The following is a 19,649-nucleotide window of genomic DNA, read 5'->3' on the forward strand; positions in this document are numbered from 1 at the left end:
GCTTTGATCTTGTAGCACGAGACCAAACCAAATGAGAACGAATTTTGCAATGCTTGCTCGTAAGACCCGTTGCAGACTGTTGTGAAAACCTTCGAATAGTTTCCTGTAAGATCTTCGTTAGTCTGGTTGTTTGGTGGATTCCAAAATTCGTAAAAAAAATCATGACGCAACTATTCTATTAATGTGAGTGCTGGCGTCTTTTTTTTTTCAAATTGAAACACAATATTGTTTCCCGTAGCAATTTATTTTCCATCGATCAGTAGAGTATCAACGCCCTGGCTACGCCCATGCTGTTCAGAAGAGAGGACACTATGGAAAAGTTGTTTTATTCCCGCTGATGGTGTCCGAAAATCTGATTCTCACCGAAAATGCTGGTTTGGTTTTTGCTTTCGCCTTCGCCATGCCGGTTAAAATCAACAACAAAGCATTCCCATTCGGAGCGCCAACTATAAAACTATTTCCAACAAACGACAGGACGAAGCTGCCTTTTTTGCCGTTTGTTTAGGGGGTGTTTTATCCGAAAAACAACTAGCGAATAAAATATGCAAATAATTTCTTCCCCTTTTCTCTCCTCTGAACAGTGCTTCGGGAGGACTTCCGGCTGGAACCTCAGAGTACCCGTGTGGCACAAGGCGAGACGGTTCTTCTGGAGTGTGGCCCTCCAAAGGGTATTCCGGAGCCGACGGTGGCCTGGAGAAAGAACGGCCAGAAGCTGGACGTCGAGAGCAGTAAACGTATTCGAGTTGTGGATGGGGGCAACTTGGCTATTCAGGATGTCCGCCAGACCGACGAGGGACAGTATCAGTGCATTGCGCGAAATCAGGTTGGCGTACGAGAGTCAGCGGTGGCATTTTTAAAGGTTCACGGTAAGTTAGATCGATTATGGGGGTAAGGAACGGGATTTTAATTGGACTATGATTGCAGTGAAACCTTTTCTGATACGAGGACCTCACGATTCTACGATAGTCGAGGGGTCTTCGGTAACGTTCCAATGCCGGGTGGGAGGAGACCCTATGCCGGATGTCTTGTGGCGAAGGTCAGCTTCAGGTGGCAATATGCCTCTGGATAGGGTACATATTCTAGAGGATAGAAGTCTACGACTTGAAAACGTAGTCTTAGATGATGAAGGGGAATACAGCTGCGAGGCAGATAATGCTGTGGGTACCATATCTGCAACTGGGACACTGAATGTTCATTGTAAGTCTATTCTATCTATATTGTGTGTTATTCAGATCATTTACATGATCGCTTCTTACAGCTCCTCCACATCTCGTGATTCGTCCTGTTCAACAAGTGGTTGAAGCACCACATGACGCTACCTTTGAATGCAGATCGGAAGGTCGACCAAAGCCAACTACCTTCTGGTCAATTGAGGGTAACCGGACATTGATCTTTCCCGGTAGTAAGTTTGACAGGTTTGAAACATCTACCACGGTTGAAGGTCTAAGCGTACTCACAATACCTCAAACTACTAAGGCAGACAACGGATTGATCGTAGTCTGCAGCTCTGTCAACTCAGTAGGATCAATAAGTGTACGAGCCCGCCTCACGGTTGCCTCCCAAGACGATCGACCTCCACCGATCATTATCCTTGGACCATCCAATCAGACGCTCCCTCTGGGCTCAGTCGTAGCTCTCCCATGCAAAGCAGTTGGTAATCCAAACCCAATCATCTCCTGGTATCTAGATGGAAACCCGGTCATCAACTCCGAACGGACCAACATGACTGACAATGGTACTCTTATCATCCACGACCTTGACAAATCTACCGATCAAGGCCTGTACACTTGCGTGGCAAGCAGTCGAAGTGGCAAAGCGACGTGGAGTGCATACCTGCGTCTGGAGTCCCCAACCAACCCGAACATCCACTTTTTTCGGGCCCATGAGCCCAGTGCCTTCCCGACCGCTCCAGGAAAGCCACAAGTCGTCAACGTAACTAACAGCTCGATAACCATCTCTTGGCTACCGAGCATCAAATCCGGTGCATCCGATATCAACGGATACCTAATCGAAGTGTTCGCCACCGACATGGCCAAGGGTTGGATCCCTATCCCTTACAAGTTGTCTTCCACGAGTTACACCTACTCCCCGGTAACGGCCGACGTATCCTACACGTTCATCGTCCGAGCAGAAAACGACCAAGGTCTGGGAATCCCGAGCCTGATGTCCGACCCGGTAACCATCGGTCGGGATTTCAACCACGGCGAAGACATCAATCTGAGCGAAGCGCAAGCTACGCTCTCTTCCGGCAGTGTCGTCAACCTGCTGGAGGCAAACGCTTCCGATTCGAGCAGTGTTCGGCTGGCGTGGGAGATCGTGAATGGACAGTACGTGGAGGGGTTCTACATCTACTCACGCCAGATCAACAGCAATGGGACGTACAAAACGCTTACGGTGCTGCATGGGGGTGGGGCTTCGGCTTGTACGATCAACGGGTTGGAAAAGTACACCGAGTACGAGTTCTTTTTGGTGCCGTTCTTCAAGACGATTGAGGGAAGGCCTTCCAATTCTAGGACCACGTGGACGTTGGAGGATGGTAAGTTTCGTTGGGTGAAGAAGTTGATTACAATTCCTAACAATAACATTCATTGCAATTCCTATCATAGTTCCTAGCGCATCTCCCGTCAACATGGAGGCAGTCTTGTTGAACACGTCAGCTGTCTACCTGAAGTGGGAACCTCCAGCAAATCACAGCTTGAACGGTAAGTTTTCGTTGAGGAATAGAATACTTATAACCTAAAAATCTGCAAATTATATAAAACAGAAAAAAACAAAAAGAAATCAAATCTGCCATTTCATATTTATACAATTTTAAAATATACGAATTTTGACTCATTAAAATGCACACCGGAGCAGGGCACTATGAGCCAGAAATTAAAATTTCGCGACAAAAGTTCAAAAACGTTTTTTCAATAAAATTAACTATCGAGATGAATTTCTTATTATTGAGAACATGTGTGATTGTATGCCAACTATTTTATTTGATTTATTACATCATTTCATTGCATTTTTTTGAGGTCAATTCTGTTTAAACTGGAAAACTTGATTTTCAGCCTATCATTAGAAAATTTGGTTTGAGGGGAAAAATTGCGAGAAAAATTATTGTGTGTACATATTTGGAAAGCAAATTTAGTGGATTTTATGTGTATAAAAATACTGATATAAAAATAAAATTAATTTTATATTTTAGCATTGATTTTACAATGTACTACTAATATTTACAATATTTTTACTATTTCATCTTAAAAGTTATGATATTCCACAGCATTCGGCTTGCCACCAGTTTGAGGTGAAAGCCTAGACTCCATTCTTTCATATGCTACCAAAAGTTTTTGCATATACAGGGTGTCCGCAAATTATCCGAACAGCAAAATATTGGAAAGATGATCTCGCATTGAAAACAATGAAAAATCAATGTCCATATACCTCTTATAATACATCTTTATGTTAACACAAAATGCAACTTTAAAAAATTTCAAAATGATTGCTTGTTACTGAGATAGGAAAATTTAAATTTTTCGGAGACGTTTTTCCTGAGGGCCGCTAGTCATACTGGAGATGTGTTATCCCTAAAACCTAAAAGAGATGAATCCAAATGTCCTATTATGATTTGAAGTAATCTACAGGTTAGTGGCTTCAAGTTAGACTGGAAATAGAAAATTGTACGGTTCAAATCCAGTGAGTTCTATGGATATTTCTCTTCCGTCGTAAAGCTCGGAAAACACCTCCCTTTAAGACACCTCAATACATTTGGGTTGGATTTGCAATTATTTAATATCGGAAATGTGTCAAACTTACTTCTTAAGAATAAAATAATCCAATGTTTAAAACCATGCAAGAATATTGAGTTTATTATGCTTGATTGTATAGAGCCATGTCTTCAAAGTTTGTACGGATAATTTGCGGACACCCTGTACTTGCGGATGGCCGAGATTCATCGATTCAAGTGCATGTGATAATTTAGTCGTTTTTTCAATTCTTTATTTTAAACTTCACATCTGTTCATACAATCAGCCAATTAAATAAGTTTGGTTGGTATGAAAACAACTAAAGCACTTATAATCAAGCACTTACAAATACTACCAATTCAATTAAAAATGTATCTTAGTCATCCCAAACACAGCATTTTCATGTTTTCTTAACCCGTATAGGCCTGAGTGGAAGCAAAAATTCTAAAACCCTCACCACTCAGCAAATTCTTAAGGGATTAAAATGATATTTTGTCAGTATACTGGCACACATTTCTAGTTTCTAGAAGTGGACAGAGGAACGTGGAAATATTCTTGTGGCCGGAGTTATTCCGTTGGATCACTGGGTCAAGTCGGATGAGAAGGGTACTGTGCGTTTGTGCCCCTGAAAGTAGGCAAATTTCAAGTCACAGATAATTTCCGAAATCGGTTACAATGTGGCCACTGCATGACGGAATTTTAAGAAAATTGCATCAGTGTAAACCTTTTGAGAAACGATTGAATTGGATAACTATGAGTTTTGCATTTGATTTATTCTACAAATGACCATTTTCGAGTCCCGGGACGCTTCAAACTTATGATTAAGTGGTCAATTTGTATCTGAACAACTGTGCCAAACTTATGGGAACGCATTTTATGTTTGATTTCTACTTTTCGACATTTGAAACGGTTTAGTATCCAACAAATCTACAGTCGGTTCTTCCGAGCATTACGCCACAATGGCCACATCCGGTATATTTTAAATGGTGCAAAACTCTTCATTTATAATGTTGAATATCAGATCTTGATGATTTATGCAAATTAAAATAATTGTCATTGCATATAAATAAAGGTAACTTGGCATGTCCCAAAAAATAGCCCTTTTATACCCGACTTGACCCAGTGACCCACCGGAATAACTCCGGCCATAGGAATATTTCTGAGTTCCTCTGGCCACTTCCAAAAACTATATATGTGAGCCAATGAACTGACAAAAAATCATTTGAATCCGTTAAGAATTCGCTGAGCGGTGAGTGTTTCAGTATTTTTGCTTTCAATCAGGCCTATACGGGTTAAGTTAGTATTACTTTCAGGTTGTTTTTGATCATTTTGAAGGTGTTTGGAATTTTGTCGCGAAATTTTGATTTCTGGCCCATAGTGCAGCGACAGAAATTAGCCTTATAGAAAACGTTGTTATTTTGAATTAAGATACATCAAATATACCAAAACATATGTCTGGCGAACTTTGACATTAGATAGATGAAATATAGCGAATTTGTGACATCAATATTTTTGATTTCAAAACATGCAACTTTTTGAGTAAAGCGATATTAAAAATAATGGTATTTGTAGAATAATTTGTTCAAAAATTAGAATTTTCAATTGAAAACTGGATTGTTTTCATACAACAAATGTAAGTTATTGAATTTCAGTGAGACATGGTGTTTGAAATAAAACATTTTAAGATTTTAACGTAAATAGTACAAAATACTCTTTTTTTTTGTTATTTTAATATTATGCATCATAACTGTGTTATTCAAGTCCTTGAAATTTGGTGTCTTCGACCATTTGTCGTATTTTAACACTACAGATTTGCGGAAGACGCAGAAGCTCTAGAACGCGAAATAAGAAAGTTCGTATCGCCGCGGCACCTATGCGACGAAACTTCCATTTCACTTTTATCGTCAAATTAAAGAAAAAATAAACCCAAGATAAGTCTTCGAAGACACAACCCGAAAAAAATGCATTCCCAGGTTTTGTCTAGCTAAATTTCTGTTCCTGCTCCAGTGAAAAATGCAAATTCTCAAATCAACTAATTTCAAAATCTTCAAATTAATAGATAAGCAAACTCAAAAATTCACTTTTGTACATATTTGAAAATTCACAAGTCTATCAATTTTGGACATCCACTGCTGTTTTTTAACAATACAGTGCCTTACCGATTTTGGCAACAAGGCGTTATTTTTATGTTGCCAAATTAGGGATGTTGCCAAAATCGGGAATTTGGAAATGCTTATATTTTTTATCATTTTATTCTCTAGAAGTATCAGAAAATGTATGGCAACTATCATGAATGATGTGAACAATTTCTGGGAGCCTTTTTCAGTTCAGATTATGACTAATAATCATAGACATCATATACTGATTATTTGTACCATATAAAAAGCACGCTTGTTGTACACAGCACAAGCGTTGTATTACCTTCAGTGACCATTTGCGGCTGTTCTAGAGTGCAAATGTGCAAGTTTAAAGCACAACCATATTAAAAGTAAGGTACCCCGGGGCAAGTGAGAATCCGGGGTAAGTGGGACATTCCGTCATAGCTCGCTTAGGAAAAGTTTTTCAAGGTGGTATTCTTCTAGAAAGTTGAAGATATAATGATAAGGGAAGTATTTAGTACAAAAGTTATTGTTATTTTTAATACCATGTGCTCCATGTATCAGTTGTCAACTCAGCACCATTTTCAACTTGCATGATAAAATGTGACACGTTTCACGTTTTGCATTGGCTCGCAAAAAATAATTGTGCTATAAATCGAATTACCATCGGTAAGCTACAACTTTAAGTATTATTACAAGCTGCTTACGATAAACAGGTGTTTTGTTTTCAACTCATATGAAAAATTCTATTGTCCAACTTACCCCAAAATATCTTTATACTCGGGGTAAGTGGGACCTATCGAAACAAGCATCAGAAAAAAAAACTTTTCCTACACGTTTCAAACATTTTCCTAGAGAGTAGCACTAATACATTCAAACAAATGATTTTTATCAAAAAAAAATCAATCTTATGTTACGTAATTGTTGAATAGGGAGAAAAATGACTAGTTATCCTAAAAAAATTTTCTATTATTATTTTTGAAATATGAATTTAAAATTGAACGAAGCCAAGGATAAACTATAAAATACATCATGAGAACGATAACTATACTATTTTCATTGAACTTTATTTGATATTTCCACCAAGTTCAGTAGTTGCGGAAAACAGTTTCATCCCATTAAGTGGTTTTCCGCCATGCATTACAGTAATAACAAATAATAATAAAATATTTAAAAATCCGTCAATTATTGAAAGTTTACGTGCTGCATTTCGAATGATAACTTATGAATGATATATTTTGAAAATGTTTTATACCTCTTTACGCTTTTAGTGAGGAATTTTCAGTTGAAATTAAATACGATGTGACATAATCTTACATTTACGTTTTCTTCCTAAAACGTTACGTATTTTATGGTTGATCCCTTATGTACATCAAATATCTACTCAAAATTGAAAATCTATGATTCATCAATCCTATTATTGTAATGGTTGATTTACTGATGTGGTTTAACGCATGAAACAGGATGTGTCCCACTTGCCCCGTTTAGCGAGGTAACTGCGTCTAATGACTCATTGTCCATCTTTCTTCTAAGGCTTTCACAATTTCGAAATTATTCGATCAAATTCATGTACACACCAGCAAATATGTTGCCAAAATGTGACCGTTTTGTTGGATTTGCAAAAGATTGACATTTTCAAATTATATTGAACAATCTGTTTGAACTATCGTTTTTTTATGTCCCACTTGCTCCGCGGTACCTTAACAGATTTATAATACAGAGTACCCAAGTACCACTAGCCCGCTAATTCGCCTTTTTGGGCTTAAAGGGCTATTGTACGACTAGTATACTGCCCATTAAAGCATAACTGTCCCATATGAATTTTCGAGCCAACACCTTTTTTCATTGAAATATTCAAGTTTCAATGTATACTATGCATATAAAAATAGACACACTATGTTTGAAAATGTTGTGGAAACATATGAAGTTGATGCAGTCCCATATTGAAAAATAAAGGCATAACAGTCTCTATATGAACTTCCAACCCAAATAGCAATTACAAAACGTGAATTATGTTCAGGTTTTTTTTACTGATGGATAGGAGCAAAATGGGTTATCTGTACGGTTGTGCTGAATAAATATGGCATGCAAAAATGTACTAGAAAATAATGAACATTTATATGAGAGAACTCTTCAAACTTTGAACGCTATTTTCTCAATGCCTACTTTTTTCATATGGGACAGATATGCCTTTATGGGCAGTAAAGTGCATGTCAGCTCTATAATAGCACTATATTAGCACGCATGGCGAATTAGTTTGGTATATGGTTATCGTAGTCCGGGGTAACATTGATCATTTTTTTATATCTCTTAAAAATTCAATTTGAAATTGCATATGTTGCAAGTTTTATATTTTTTAAACAAGTACTGACACCCATTTCTCGTGTCTATTAATTGTATTTTGTTTTCTGAAAATTTGAAGCATGTCTAAAAAAATATTTCAAGTGATTTTTTATATATCTAATATGGGGTAACATTGATCACTCATTGATATATCGTTCGGTTATTTTGAGAATATATTTTTTTAATAAAATCATGGTCCCTGAAACCGAATATGAAATCCAAACTCTTACAAGTTATTTACTTTTTGAGTTATTTTTGATTTTGATGCCTATTTAACTATGTAACAATAATTTAAACAGCATGCATGTTTTATACTACTAACTTCTCCTATACGTTTAACAACAACTTTGAAATATGTAAGTTATTCTCATAAGTATGTTCCACATTAACCCTCTAATACCCAAATTTTTGTTTTCGATTTAAGTATTATTTTTCGTTATCTAAAATCGTTTTTAAACACGTTTTGGGCATTTATTTATTTTTATTCGCAAATTTTTAAATTTTGGTTTTTATTTTTATAATTTTTATTTTTGAACACCCCTAGCTTTTTTCATGTTTTTTTGAAGCCTTTTCTAGTTGTTGATTTTTGGCAATAATAAAAATTTAAATTGTTACGGTATTTTTAAAAATATTAAATTTTTATTTTTTTTCGGAGCGTATTTTATTTTCCGTGTAACTAACGGAAAAAACAGGTTTGAAATGATTTTAATACCACCAGGCTCTTCGTTTGTGATAGGTTAATCGTAGAAAAATATAAAAGGTACGATATTTTTTATTACACGTTAAATGAAGCCCAGGCATTTGTAGGTTATATAAGAATGCAATTTTTCAAACAATTTCTAAAAATACAAAAAAGTTTCAAAAGTCATAAAAAACTTTTCTTATATGCGTGTTATGAGTCAAGGTATAAGCCAAAAATAAAATCATTTTGATTTGCGAGCTACGAAAAAATACACAAAATTCCAAAGTGTACCCCGTCTAAAGGCGGGGTTGGGTATTAGAGGGTTAAGTTTCTCAGCTCGAAATGGCCACCACCATTTTCATTTGGACTTATTTTAACTTTGTTTTAATTCAAAGTGTTAGGTTTCAGTGTTTAAAAATCAATTTGAAATGTTTTTCATTGTGTTGCCAAAATCGGGAAGAAAATGTTGCCAAAAACGGGTGTTGCTAAAATCGGGGGTAGACAAAAGCGGGTGTTGCCAAAATCGGGAAGGTACTGTATTCATTCCTCTTACATTAATTCCTCCGTCATTTCATTCAGTAATTTCTTCGGGGAATCCTCCAGGAATTCATACAGAGAAACCTCCCGGAATCGTCAGGTTATTTCTTCGGGGAATCCATCGCGAATTTCTACGGGAATACATCTGATGATTGCTCAACGAAATCCCCCTACATAAATCTCCAGAAGCATTTCTAGATCCTCTGATGTATCTAACAGGATTTCCACCAGGAATTTCTCCTTGGATTTCCTCCGGAAATTCATCTTTCTGGAATTATTTCGGTGATTTAATTATGAAACTCCTTCAGGCATTTTCTCAAGAGATAACTTCGGGGTTTTTCAAGAGAATCCGGAGATTTAATCCATGAATTTCTCTGGAAATTTGCACCATTTCTTCCAGGGTTATTCCCCAAGAACTCCTCCGGGGATTTTCTGCAGGGAATTTTCAATAGAAATTTCTCCGAGGACTCGTCCAGAATTTTTTTTTTCCGGGGATATCCTCCTAGTATTACCGGGGATTTCCTCACCAAAATCCCACTGGGGATTTCATTTAGGAATTCCTGCGGGAATTTTTCTTCAGAAATTGCTCCAGGGATATTTTCAGAGATTTTATCCGGAGTTTTTCTCCAGGGATTTCTCTAGGAATTTGCACAAGGAATTTCTCTGGAGATTTCCTCCAGGAATTTTTTCGTGGATTTTCTCCAGAGATTCCTCCTGAGATTTCAAGGATTCCTCCGAGGATATCCCCAAGAGCTTCTCCGGGGATTTTCTCCGGGAATTTCGAATGTAATTTCCAATAGAAACTTCTCCGGGGATTTCAGCCAGATTTTGTTCCGGGGGTTTACTCCAATAATCTCTCCCAGGGAATGCCTCCAAGAATTCGGAGATTTCATTAAGAAATTTCTGCGGGGATTTTTTCATAAAATTTATCCGGAGTTTTCAACCAGGAATTTCTCTAGGGATTTGCGCGAAGATTTCCTCCGGATATTTCAAGGGTTTCTCCGGGGATATCTCCAAGAATTCCTCAGGGGATTTTCATCAAGAAATCCTCGGGAATTCCTCAGGAGATTTTCAATAGCAATTTCGCCTAGAATTTCCTCCAGAAACTTCTCTGGCCATATGCTCCTGAAATTAATCGTGAGATTTCGTCCATAAATTCCTCCGGGGATTTCTTCCAGGAATTGCTCCGAGGATTTCCTCCAGAAGCACCACCAGGGACATTCTCCATAATTTGCTCTGGAGATTTTCTCCATAAGTTTTTACGGGGATTATACTGCCGTGAATCGCCAGTCAGTCCCATCTGCAAAAAGTAGACATTGAGAAAATGTGAAAATGTGAAGTTTTCAAACTCGTTTTCTATACGAATATTCAGAGGATTGGAACATGTTCCAATCTCGATGAAACTTTCACAACTTGCTTATCACTATGATATCGTTCCGAGAATAATGTAAAGATGATCAAAAAAAAAAATTACATTTTTGTGTTTCATGGTGCGAAAGTCTGTAGTGGGACTGATATGCGATTACTTTTCATTATGGGACAATTTGACTTGCTGTTTTTTTTTTTTTCTATTTTTTCCGAACAAATCATATTATATCATTAGTGTAGCTGAAAGAGCATTGGAAGAGATGTTGAACTCAACTCAATTTTGACTAAAATGCAGATGAGAATGACTTGCGATTCACGGTAGTATAGCTCCAGAAAGTCCTCCGGAGATTGGTATTTTCATCAGGAATTTCTCCGGAGGTTTATTCCATTAATTCCTTCTAAGAAATCCTTCAGCCCAGAAGTTCATTAAAAAATTGCTCCGAGGATTTTCTCCAGAAACATCTTCGGATTTTTTTTCTGGGATTTTATTCGGAAATTTTCTCCAGGAATTTTTCTGGAGAGTTGATCCAGGAATTTCTCCGATAATTCACTCCAGGCATTTCTTCAGGTTTTCCTCCGGGGATTTCCTCCGAAATTTCTGCCAGGAAATCCTTCGGGAATTTCCATCATGGATTTTTTCCAGTAAGCTATCAGGGGATTCAGTCCACAAATTGTTCGGGAATTTTCTAAAGGAATTCCTCCGTAGATTTCATTAAGAAATTTTTCCGGGGATTTTCTCCAGATTCCTTCGTGGATCTTTCCAGAGAATTTATCGGAAGTTTTTCTCATGGAATTTCTTTGGGAATTCGCACCAGGAATTTCTCCGGAACTTCCTCCAGGAATCCCTCCGGAAGTTTCTTCTAGGGGTCTTTTTTTTATTCTGGTGATCTGTTCCAGGAATTAATCCGGCGATTTTTCCTAGGAACTTTTCTCCGAAGGTTTCCCCAGTAATTCTACCGAAGATTTTTTTTTTCCAAAAATTCCACTGGAGATATCGTCAATGGATTCCTCTGAGGATTGAATTGCGCAATTTCTCCAGTATCTCATTAAAAAAAAATCCTGTGGGGATTTGCTGCAGAAATTCCATCGTGGATTTTTCATTGATTGTATCCGGAGATTATCATTCTTAGCTGATTGGTTACAGCCCGCGGCTACATAGCAAAGTCATGATGAAGGTGTCTGGGTTCGATTCCCGGTCGGTCCAGGATCTTTTCGTAATGGAAATATCCTTGACTTCCCTAGATGCCACGATGATGCTGCTACATGATATTCGAATGCGAAAATGGCAACTTTGGCAATGAAAGCGCTCATAAGACCACAAGCTGATAAGCAGGCTCTGTTCTGGTGAGGACGTAACGCCAAAAAGGAAAAGAAAAAAAAATCCTACGGGCATTTTCCAATGGATTTATCCAGAGATTTCCTTCAGGAATTTCTCTGGGGATTTACTCCAAGAACTTCTCTGGGATTTTTTCCGTAGATGTCCTCCGGGAATTTCAGAGATTCCTCCGGGGGTATCCCTCTAGAAATCCTTTGGGGATTTTTCCAGGAATTCCTCAGGGGATTTCCTCTTAAATTTGCTCTGGTGATTTCCTCCAAGATTTGATCCATAGTTCCGTCTGGAATTTCTATTTAAAATATTCCACAGTTCCTCCAGCAATTGCTTAGTCACTGCTGGAATTCCTTTGGATTCTTCAAAAATTTCACCAGAGTTCCTCATAGAATTACATCAGATTTACTCCGGAAATTCTTTGGAACCGTTTATTTTTTCAGATTTTCTTTTTAGTTCCACTTGGATTTTTTTTGGAATTTCTTCAGGAGTTCTTAAGAGTTACTCAAGTAATTCTTTTTATATCCTCTGAAGCTCAATTTCTTAAAATTATATACATTTCCTCTAGGTAATCCTCCAGAGTTCCTTTGACAATCTCTCAAGAGGTTCACCGGCAATTCCTCTAAACGTCCTGCGATGATTCCTCCAGAGTTCCTCCTGGATTTTTTGAAGTTCTTTCAGACATTTCTCTGGATTTCATCCATCAATTCCTCAGAACTTCCTCGAGATTTCCACTGAAAATTCTTCCTCAAACTCCTCCGGATATCATCTGGTAATTCCGGGAGCTCCACTGGGAATTCTTTCGCGTTTTGTATTTAGTTTCTGCAGGAATTTCTCCAAAAATCCTCCAGAAATGCCTCTGGAGTTCCTCCACAAACGCATTCGGGGTTTCTTCAGAAACGCCTCCGAAATTCCTCTAGGAATAGCTTTAGAGTTTCTTAAGGATTTTTGTTCAGAGTTCATCCAGGTATTCCTCCGGAATTACCTTCAGAATTCCTTCAATTCCTACAAAGTTCCTCTGGAGCTCCACCGCGAATTTCGCAGCAGTTCTTTTAAAAAAGTCACCGACGCTCCACCTAGAATTCCTTCGGAGCTCCGGCGGACATTCCTTAGGAGTTCCGCCGCGAAATCCTTCAGAATTCCTTTGGGGTTCATCCGGGTACCCCTTCTGATTTCCTTCTGGAATTCCTTACGAAATCCAGCAGAAACTTCTTATGAGTTTTTTTTTTCCAGAATTCCTCCGGAGTTCCTCCAACAATTCTCACAAGAATCCCGCTGGCAGTTCCACCATGAATCCCGAGGATTTTTTTCAAACCCGCAAGTTTCTTCGAAAAATATTTCACAGATCTTTCAGGATTCCGTTTAAGCTGAATTCTGACGACTCCGTCTAAAACTTTCAATAAACTTTTGTATCTGGTTCAATCCACTATTTGTTTGTTTTTGTTGATCGCATTTAAAATGGATCGAAAAAATAAACAACGACCGATCACTGGTCTATTTAATTTTGACAGGTCCATTTTTGGTAAAACAAATTTGGACCGAAAAATGGGCAACCGGTGAAGTTGCTCTAACAAATCTAGATATACACATATCTAAATATTCACAAATTTTAAAATTTATAACGATTTTCTCAATATGCAAATATTTAAATTTGTTATTCTACAATTGCTTAAATATTTTTAAATTGACAAGTCTACAAATGGACAAATTGAAATACCTGAAAATTTACAAAACTACAGACAGTTATATGGAGTCGTCCCTAAACTACATGGTAACTCAGGGGTGGAGGCGGTTGGTCTGGCCAATGACCACGGTCCATACAATTTTTTTTATGGACAAAAGGCTATGGGGGATGGGAGTCTGAAAATCCAAAAAATGACCACTTGGTTAATGGACAACCCCATATACACAAACAACAAATCCAGAAATTGACAATCCTGCATATTCACATAACTTTGATTTGACAAATCTAAACGTTCACAAACAAACAAATCCATAAATGAACATATTCTAAAATCTACGATCCCAAAAATGAACAACTCCAAAAACTCAAAACATCATCAAACTCTCATAAAATCACACACCACAACAGTATTCAAGTTTCTTGACCTGCACTTTAAACCTCAGTCGGACGGTCGGTTCCAGATTTATACGGATGTTCCGTGGGGTCTATCCGAAGGTCATTTGAGACATTTCTATAATTATAATTATAATTTACAAGTACTTCCGGGATATTCTGGAGCCAATTCCGGGACCTTGAAAAAAAAAAGACATAAATCATATAATGGGAGTAGTATAGTATAACTTGGATTGGTATAATTGAAAGCGAATTTTGAAGCAAAAAGTTGACATCTTTCAAAGTATACGTACAAATTTTCAAAACTATCGTGGAGCACTTGGCTTCACGGAGCACCAAGTGCTCCGCGGAGCACGATATGAAATCCGCTGAAGAACAAAGCATTATTTACAAGAAGTTACAGGATGTTTTGGAGCCGATTCCAGGATGTCATTTGCCAGAGTCCCAGAATTGGCTACAAAACATCCCGCAAGAAATTGTAAATGACCCTGTTGCATGTAAGTATTAAATTTTTATCATTTTGAATATACTCCAAATAAGTTGAAGGAGTTGGAATACACAAATGGTTTATGATTCAGTTACAAACGCTGTAGTTTCGTTTGATCCGTGCAACATTATTATGGAAATGTCTCAAATGACTTTCAGACAGTCCCCACGGAACATCCGTATAAATCCGTAACCAACCGTTCAACTGAGGTTGCCAATAGAGGTCACGAAAGTTGAATAGTGTTGTGGTACTGTGCCAACATTTTATTGATATCGTCTGTGAATTATGACAATTTGAACCAAAATATCACGAAAATTGGGTTGTTAAAATAGGTCAGGGATGCAAAGGTTAATTTAAGAATTAAACTTCAATTGTTAATTGTTTGCTTAACAATTCTTTATCAGGCAAACTGAAAAACTACCACATCATCATCCGAGGCTATGACATCCACAACATCTCGAAAGTTCTCACCAACATGACCGTTGACGGAGACTCACCGAAACTCCTCCTAGCCAACCTCTCAGCCGGTGTGACTTACTCCGTTAGTATTGCTGCTTCCACCCGAGTCGGAATGGGTCCCTACAGTGCTCCTTCCATTCTTCGGTTGGACCCGCACACCAAACGATTGGATCAAGGTTATACTCGGTAAGCAGCGTGTAGTAGGAGAAAGTACAAATCCGATTAAAACCGTTCAATCCATTCAATTGTTTCTGTTTGTTCGCCAACAGGTATCCAATAAATCACGACTACTCGCACGACATCCTGACGCAAACGTGGTTTATTATACTGCTCGGGTCGATCATCGCCATCATCGTGTTCCTGTTCGGGGCAACCGTCATCTTCCGGCGGATACAGTTCATGAAGCACAGCTCGCTCAACAACATGCACGGTAAGTTTTTTAAGAGGGTTTCTGGCGTTATATTTTTAGTTTGAATAAACAATCATGCTTAAAAGTAAATCTTCAAATAAAAATTACAATAAATACAACTGCTCACGTCGTTTTTTAGCGTATCATACTAAGTTATTTTTTCACATCTTTCTTCTGATGATCTCAGAAAAACAAAACAAGCGTTGCCCTTATAGTGAAAAAAAGATTTTTCTGACAAAATTCAAGATGGCGGTACACCAATTTCAGAAAACCGAAACGAACAACCTCTAGTTCTAGCATATACTAGCGATCAGTGACAAAAAATGGGAATTCTAACGATATGTGCCGATGGCGGCCTTGTTGCTCTTAAAAACATGATCATATAGGTACATCAAACATGATCCAAAGCCATATATCCGTGAAACTCAAAACCCACTCCCGGTTAGACGTACGAGTAGTATACACCCACCCCACCAAAACAGTTAAGCAAGCAAAATGGGAAATGAAATTGCATTCCGCTCTGTTTTCTTTCAATTTAAACATTGTTTTCCTTTCTTGTTTCAATAATTGCATGTGCTGGTTGCTCTTCTGGTTTGGCGGATACACATTCATTTCATATAAGCATGTGGGAACTTCCGACAATTTCATCTTCGTGCTCTTCGCTGTCGTCACTTTGACGAGACACCTACTTGTTCTCTGTCTAAAATTAAAATCCATTAGGAACACGAGAGAACACACCACATTGCCAACCGAGTGAAAACAAACAGCTCACTTCACGGTAACAAAGAAATAAAAGGAAAACCAAATACGAAAGCTCCTTACAGTGCTTTGCTTGAGGAAAAAGTGGGAATCAGAAAGCACGGAGTCACATCCATGCCAACATCAATAACATTATTTGATTTTACTTTTCGGAAGAGCTTGATGGATTTTTTTTTCTTGCCTGGGTTTTCACATTGTTTGTTTCCAAGTTATAAGCAAGTATGCCCAAACCAACTTCGCGTGTGTGTGCTTTTGCTGTTCAACGAATTGTTGATATTCGGGAAAGCTTCTCAATGTTTCAGTTGTTGGTGAAAACAGACAACTGCAAACGTCCAAAATGCTTCTCATTTTAGAGTTCGTTATACAGTATATAACAGAGATCATCTTCTCTTCTTCTTCTCTGCCAATTAGGCCAATTATCTATTTTCGCATTCGTATACCGTAGGACAAGCTTAAGACATTGTTGCGATTTACATATTTCAAAATAGTAAATCGACAAAGAAAGTTCGCAGTTATTCATCGAGGGATCGCTCAAAGAATATTTCGCTGCAGATCAAGCTCTGTCCCAGTTTGGACGTAACACTCGATGAAAATTACTTGATAATAGAATGGATTTTTTTTTGGTAAAATATCAAAAGATCTAATCCTAAGATTTATCAATGTGACTTAAGGCAAAAATAGCGTATATACGAGAGCAGATAATTTTTCGTTTAAAATGTTTAAGGCTCTAACGCAAAAAAAAAATTTTTCACAGCATAGCTCAAATGAACAATACATCTTCAAAAGAAAATATTTGTGGCAAAAATTTTCCACGGTTCAATATACATTCTAATTTAGGAAGTGTTGATGTAGACTTCTCCAGTACAAACACCGTCCTTAATCGAGAGAAGGGAAAGTTTGTGATTGAAATAATATTTTTTTCCAGCATATCTCGGAAGGAGATCACGCGTTTGCCCCAAAAAAGTATATGTTGAATATTGGCAGGTTCTAAAGTAATTATCATTCTATCAACACATCTGGCAAGAATTAAATCGGCAAAATTTTAAAATGGGTAACATTTAGCTATACTAAATAATAAAATTAAAATAATATATACAAAAAACAGCCTATTTTAAGAAGAAGAAAAAAATTATAATTTAACCAATAGAAGAATAGACGCCAAACATTATTGCGGAATAATAAAATGAAAATACATAAAAAATGGGTTCAGAATCATCGAAATGATTGTGCTACTTTTTTCCGAATGCCATTTTCCGAATGCCTAGTTTCCTCGAAAAGTGGTGACGAGAAAGAACGATAAACAGTCAAAGGAAAGAAGTATTCTGTCATTCTCGGCTATTCACATATTGGCAAAAATGCTGAGGACGGTAAAACTCGAAAGAACCGACAATTAAATAAAGAAGGGTGCATATTAGATGGTCAGCTCGTAAACCACCCTGAAATGTATAGAGTTAGGATAATTATAAGTACTAAAAACTCGGGAACTGGCGTTCGGGGAAACGACATTCGGGGAGCCGACATTAGGGGAAAAGTAGCACAACCCATCGAAGTAATTGCAGTAATCGATTTCTCTTTTCGTTGATAATTTGAGCAGATCAATGTTAACGATTGCCGCCCTTTTGTCAATTGGAAACAAAAAATACTTTGAAAATATAGCTCCAAAGAACAGCCTATGCATAAAAGAAGGAGAAATTTATTGAAATTTTAAATCAACAGTTTTCACACCCATAATTATGGGTACATCATATTTAGAAAAAAATAGATCAATTAAAAGAAGGGTAAATTGGTGCTAAATATATAAAAATCTTCAGTGCAAAAATTTGATCCAATAGCGAAACTCAAAAGAAGAATGAATATTTGAAAGAAGGGTAATTTATGGATAAATAATTAAATACTATTGGCAATAACTTTCCTAATATGGTTAAATTTATTCAAGAGCGAATGATTGTTGAATAAAGTGTTATTTTGTATCAATTGACTCCAAAACCAATCTGATGTCATCAGAAAGATTCAATACAAACATAAAAACGAAACATTGAGAAATTCTTGGTTCCAGATTCATTATGCCGAACGACTATTATGCCAAACGACCATTATACCAAACGACCATTATGCCAAACGACTTTATGCCAAACGGCTTTATTCCAAACGATTTTATGCCAAATGACTTTATGCCAAATGACCTACCACCCGTATGCATTATGGGCGATCAGGTGGCGATCGAAATCGCCAATCGAAATCGAAAAAAATGACTTGTTCTGATAGGTTTTTCTTGTACATCATTCCATAGTAAACACTTCTATTAAGTTACTCCTGAAATATCAGGGCAAGATCTTTTATATTTAAATTGATACAGTATGTCAAAGTTAGAGTTTACAAGAAAAATGAAGAAATCAGGGTGGTAAATGACTGGACAATGCGTACCATTGGTACTTCGCGTACCTGCAGGTATAAAATAGACCCCATTTGTGGTCCTTAGCCTCTTGTCCAGTAACTCCTATCCCTACCTCCCCGTGGTGCCGCCTGGGATACGAGTAACCGTAGGGAAGATCGGGTAACCAACCCTGGTGGAACCTTGGTCGTATGCTGACAGGGAAGGGGGGCTCCTCTCTTCTGAGGGTGTAGCTTATCAGAGCGTCTGTTCTCCATGTTAGGGGCGGCTCAAAACAGCGTCTGTTCTCCATGTTAGGAGCGGCTGATCATCGTCCTAGTGCCAGCGTGGGACTCTAAACAGTGCTGTGCACGATGATCCTCCGGCGAGACAGGGGGTTGGTGCAGGCCTTACAAGCCAGCCGTAAAAATCATTAGTACAGGAAGCATACACTGTAAATTCGGACCGGAACAATCGGCATAGACCCAGGCATCGAAAACGGACTAACGATTGGAAACTCGGATCATGGAACTGTAAGTCTCTCAATTTCTTGGGAAGTACCCGCATTCTTTCCGAATTATTGAGGGTCCGCAAGTTCGACATCGTAGCGCTGCAGGAGGTTTGCTGGAAAGGGTCGACGGTACATACGTATAGGGATGGTTATACCATCTACCAGAGCTGCGGCAATAGACATGAGCTGGGCACAGCTTTTATCGTGATGGGCGAAATGCAGAGGCGCGTGATTGGGTGGTGGCCAATCGACAACAGAATGTGCAAGTAGAGGATCAAAGGCCGTTTCTTCAATATCAGCATAATCAACGTGCACAGCCCTCACCTAGCAAGTGACGATGACGATAAGGACGCTTTCTACGCGCAGCTGGAACGTGAATACGATGGCTGCCCAAGCCATGATGTCAAAATCGTTATCGGAGATCTCAACGCTCAGGTTGGCCAGGAGGAGGAATTTAGACCGATTATAGGGAAGTTTAGCGCTCACCAGCTT

At 38.1% G+C, this 19,649-nt stretch overlaps 1 protein-coding gene across 1 annotated transcript in view; it reads left to right on the forward strand.

Annotated features, from left to right (window-relative positions):
* The window catches only part of LOC5568493 (protein sax-3), a 566,012-nt gene that overhangs the window by 496,897 nt on the left and 49,466 nt on the right, over positions 1-19,649 (forward strand). Inside the window, exons 5-10 of the mRNA XM_021846078.1 lie at positions 582-866; positions 925-1,197; positions 1,259-2,536; positions 2,607-2,702; positions 15,053-15,293; positions 15,377-15,537. Coding sequence (XP_021701770.1) covers positions 582-866; positions 925-1,197; positions 1,259-2,536; positions 2,607-2,702; positions 15,053-15,293; positions 15,377-15,537 — 2,334 coding nt within the window. The remainder of the gene's footprint in view (positions 1-581; positions 867-924; positions 1,198-1,258; positions 2,537-2,606; positions 2,703-15,052; positions 15,294-15,376; positions 15,538-19,649) is intronic.

This window comes from Aedes aegypti, chromosome 2 (genome assembly GCF_002204515.2).
Source record: "Aedes aegypti strain LVP_AGWG chromosome 2, AaegL5.0 Primary Assembly, whole genome shotgun sequence".
NCBI lineage: Eukaryota > Metazoa > Arthropoda > Insecta > Diptera > Culicidae > Aedes > Aedes aegypti.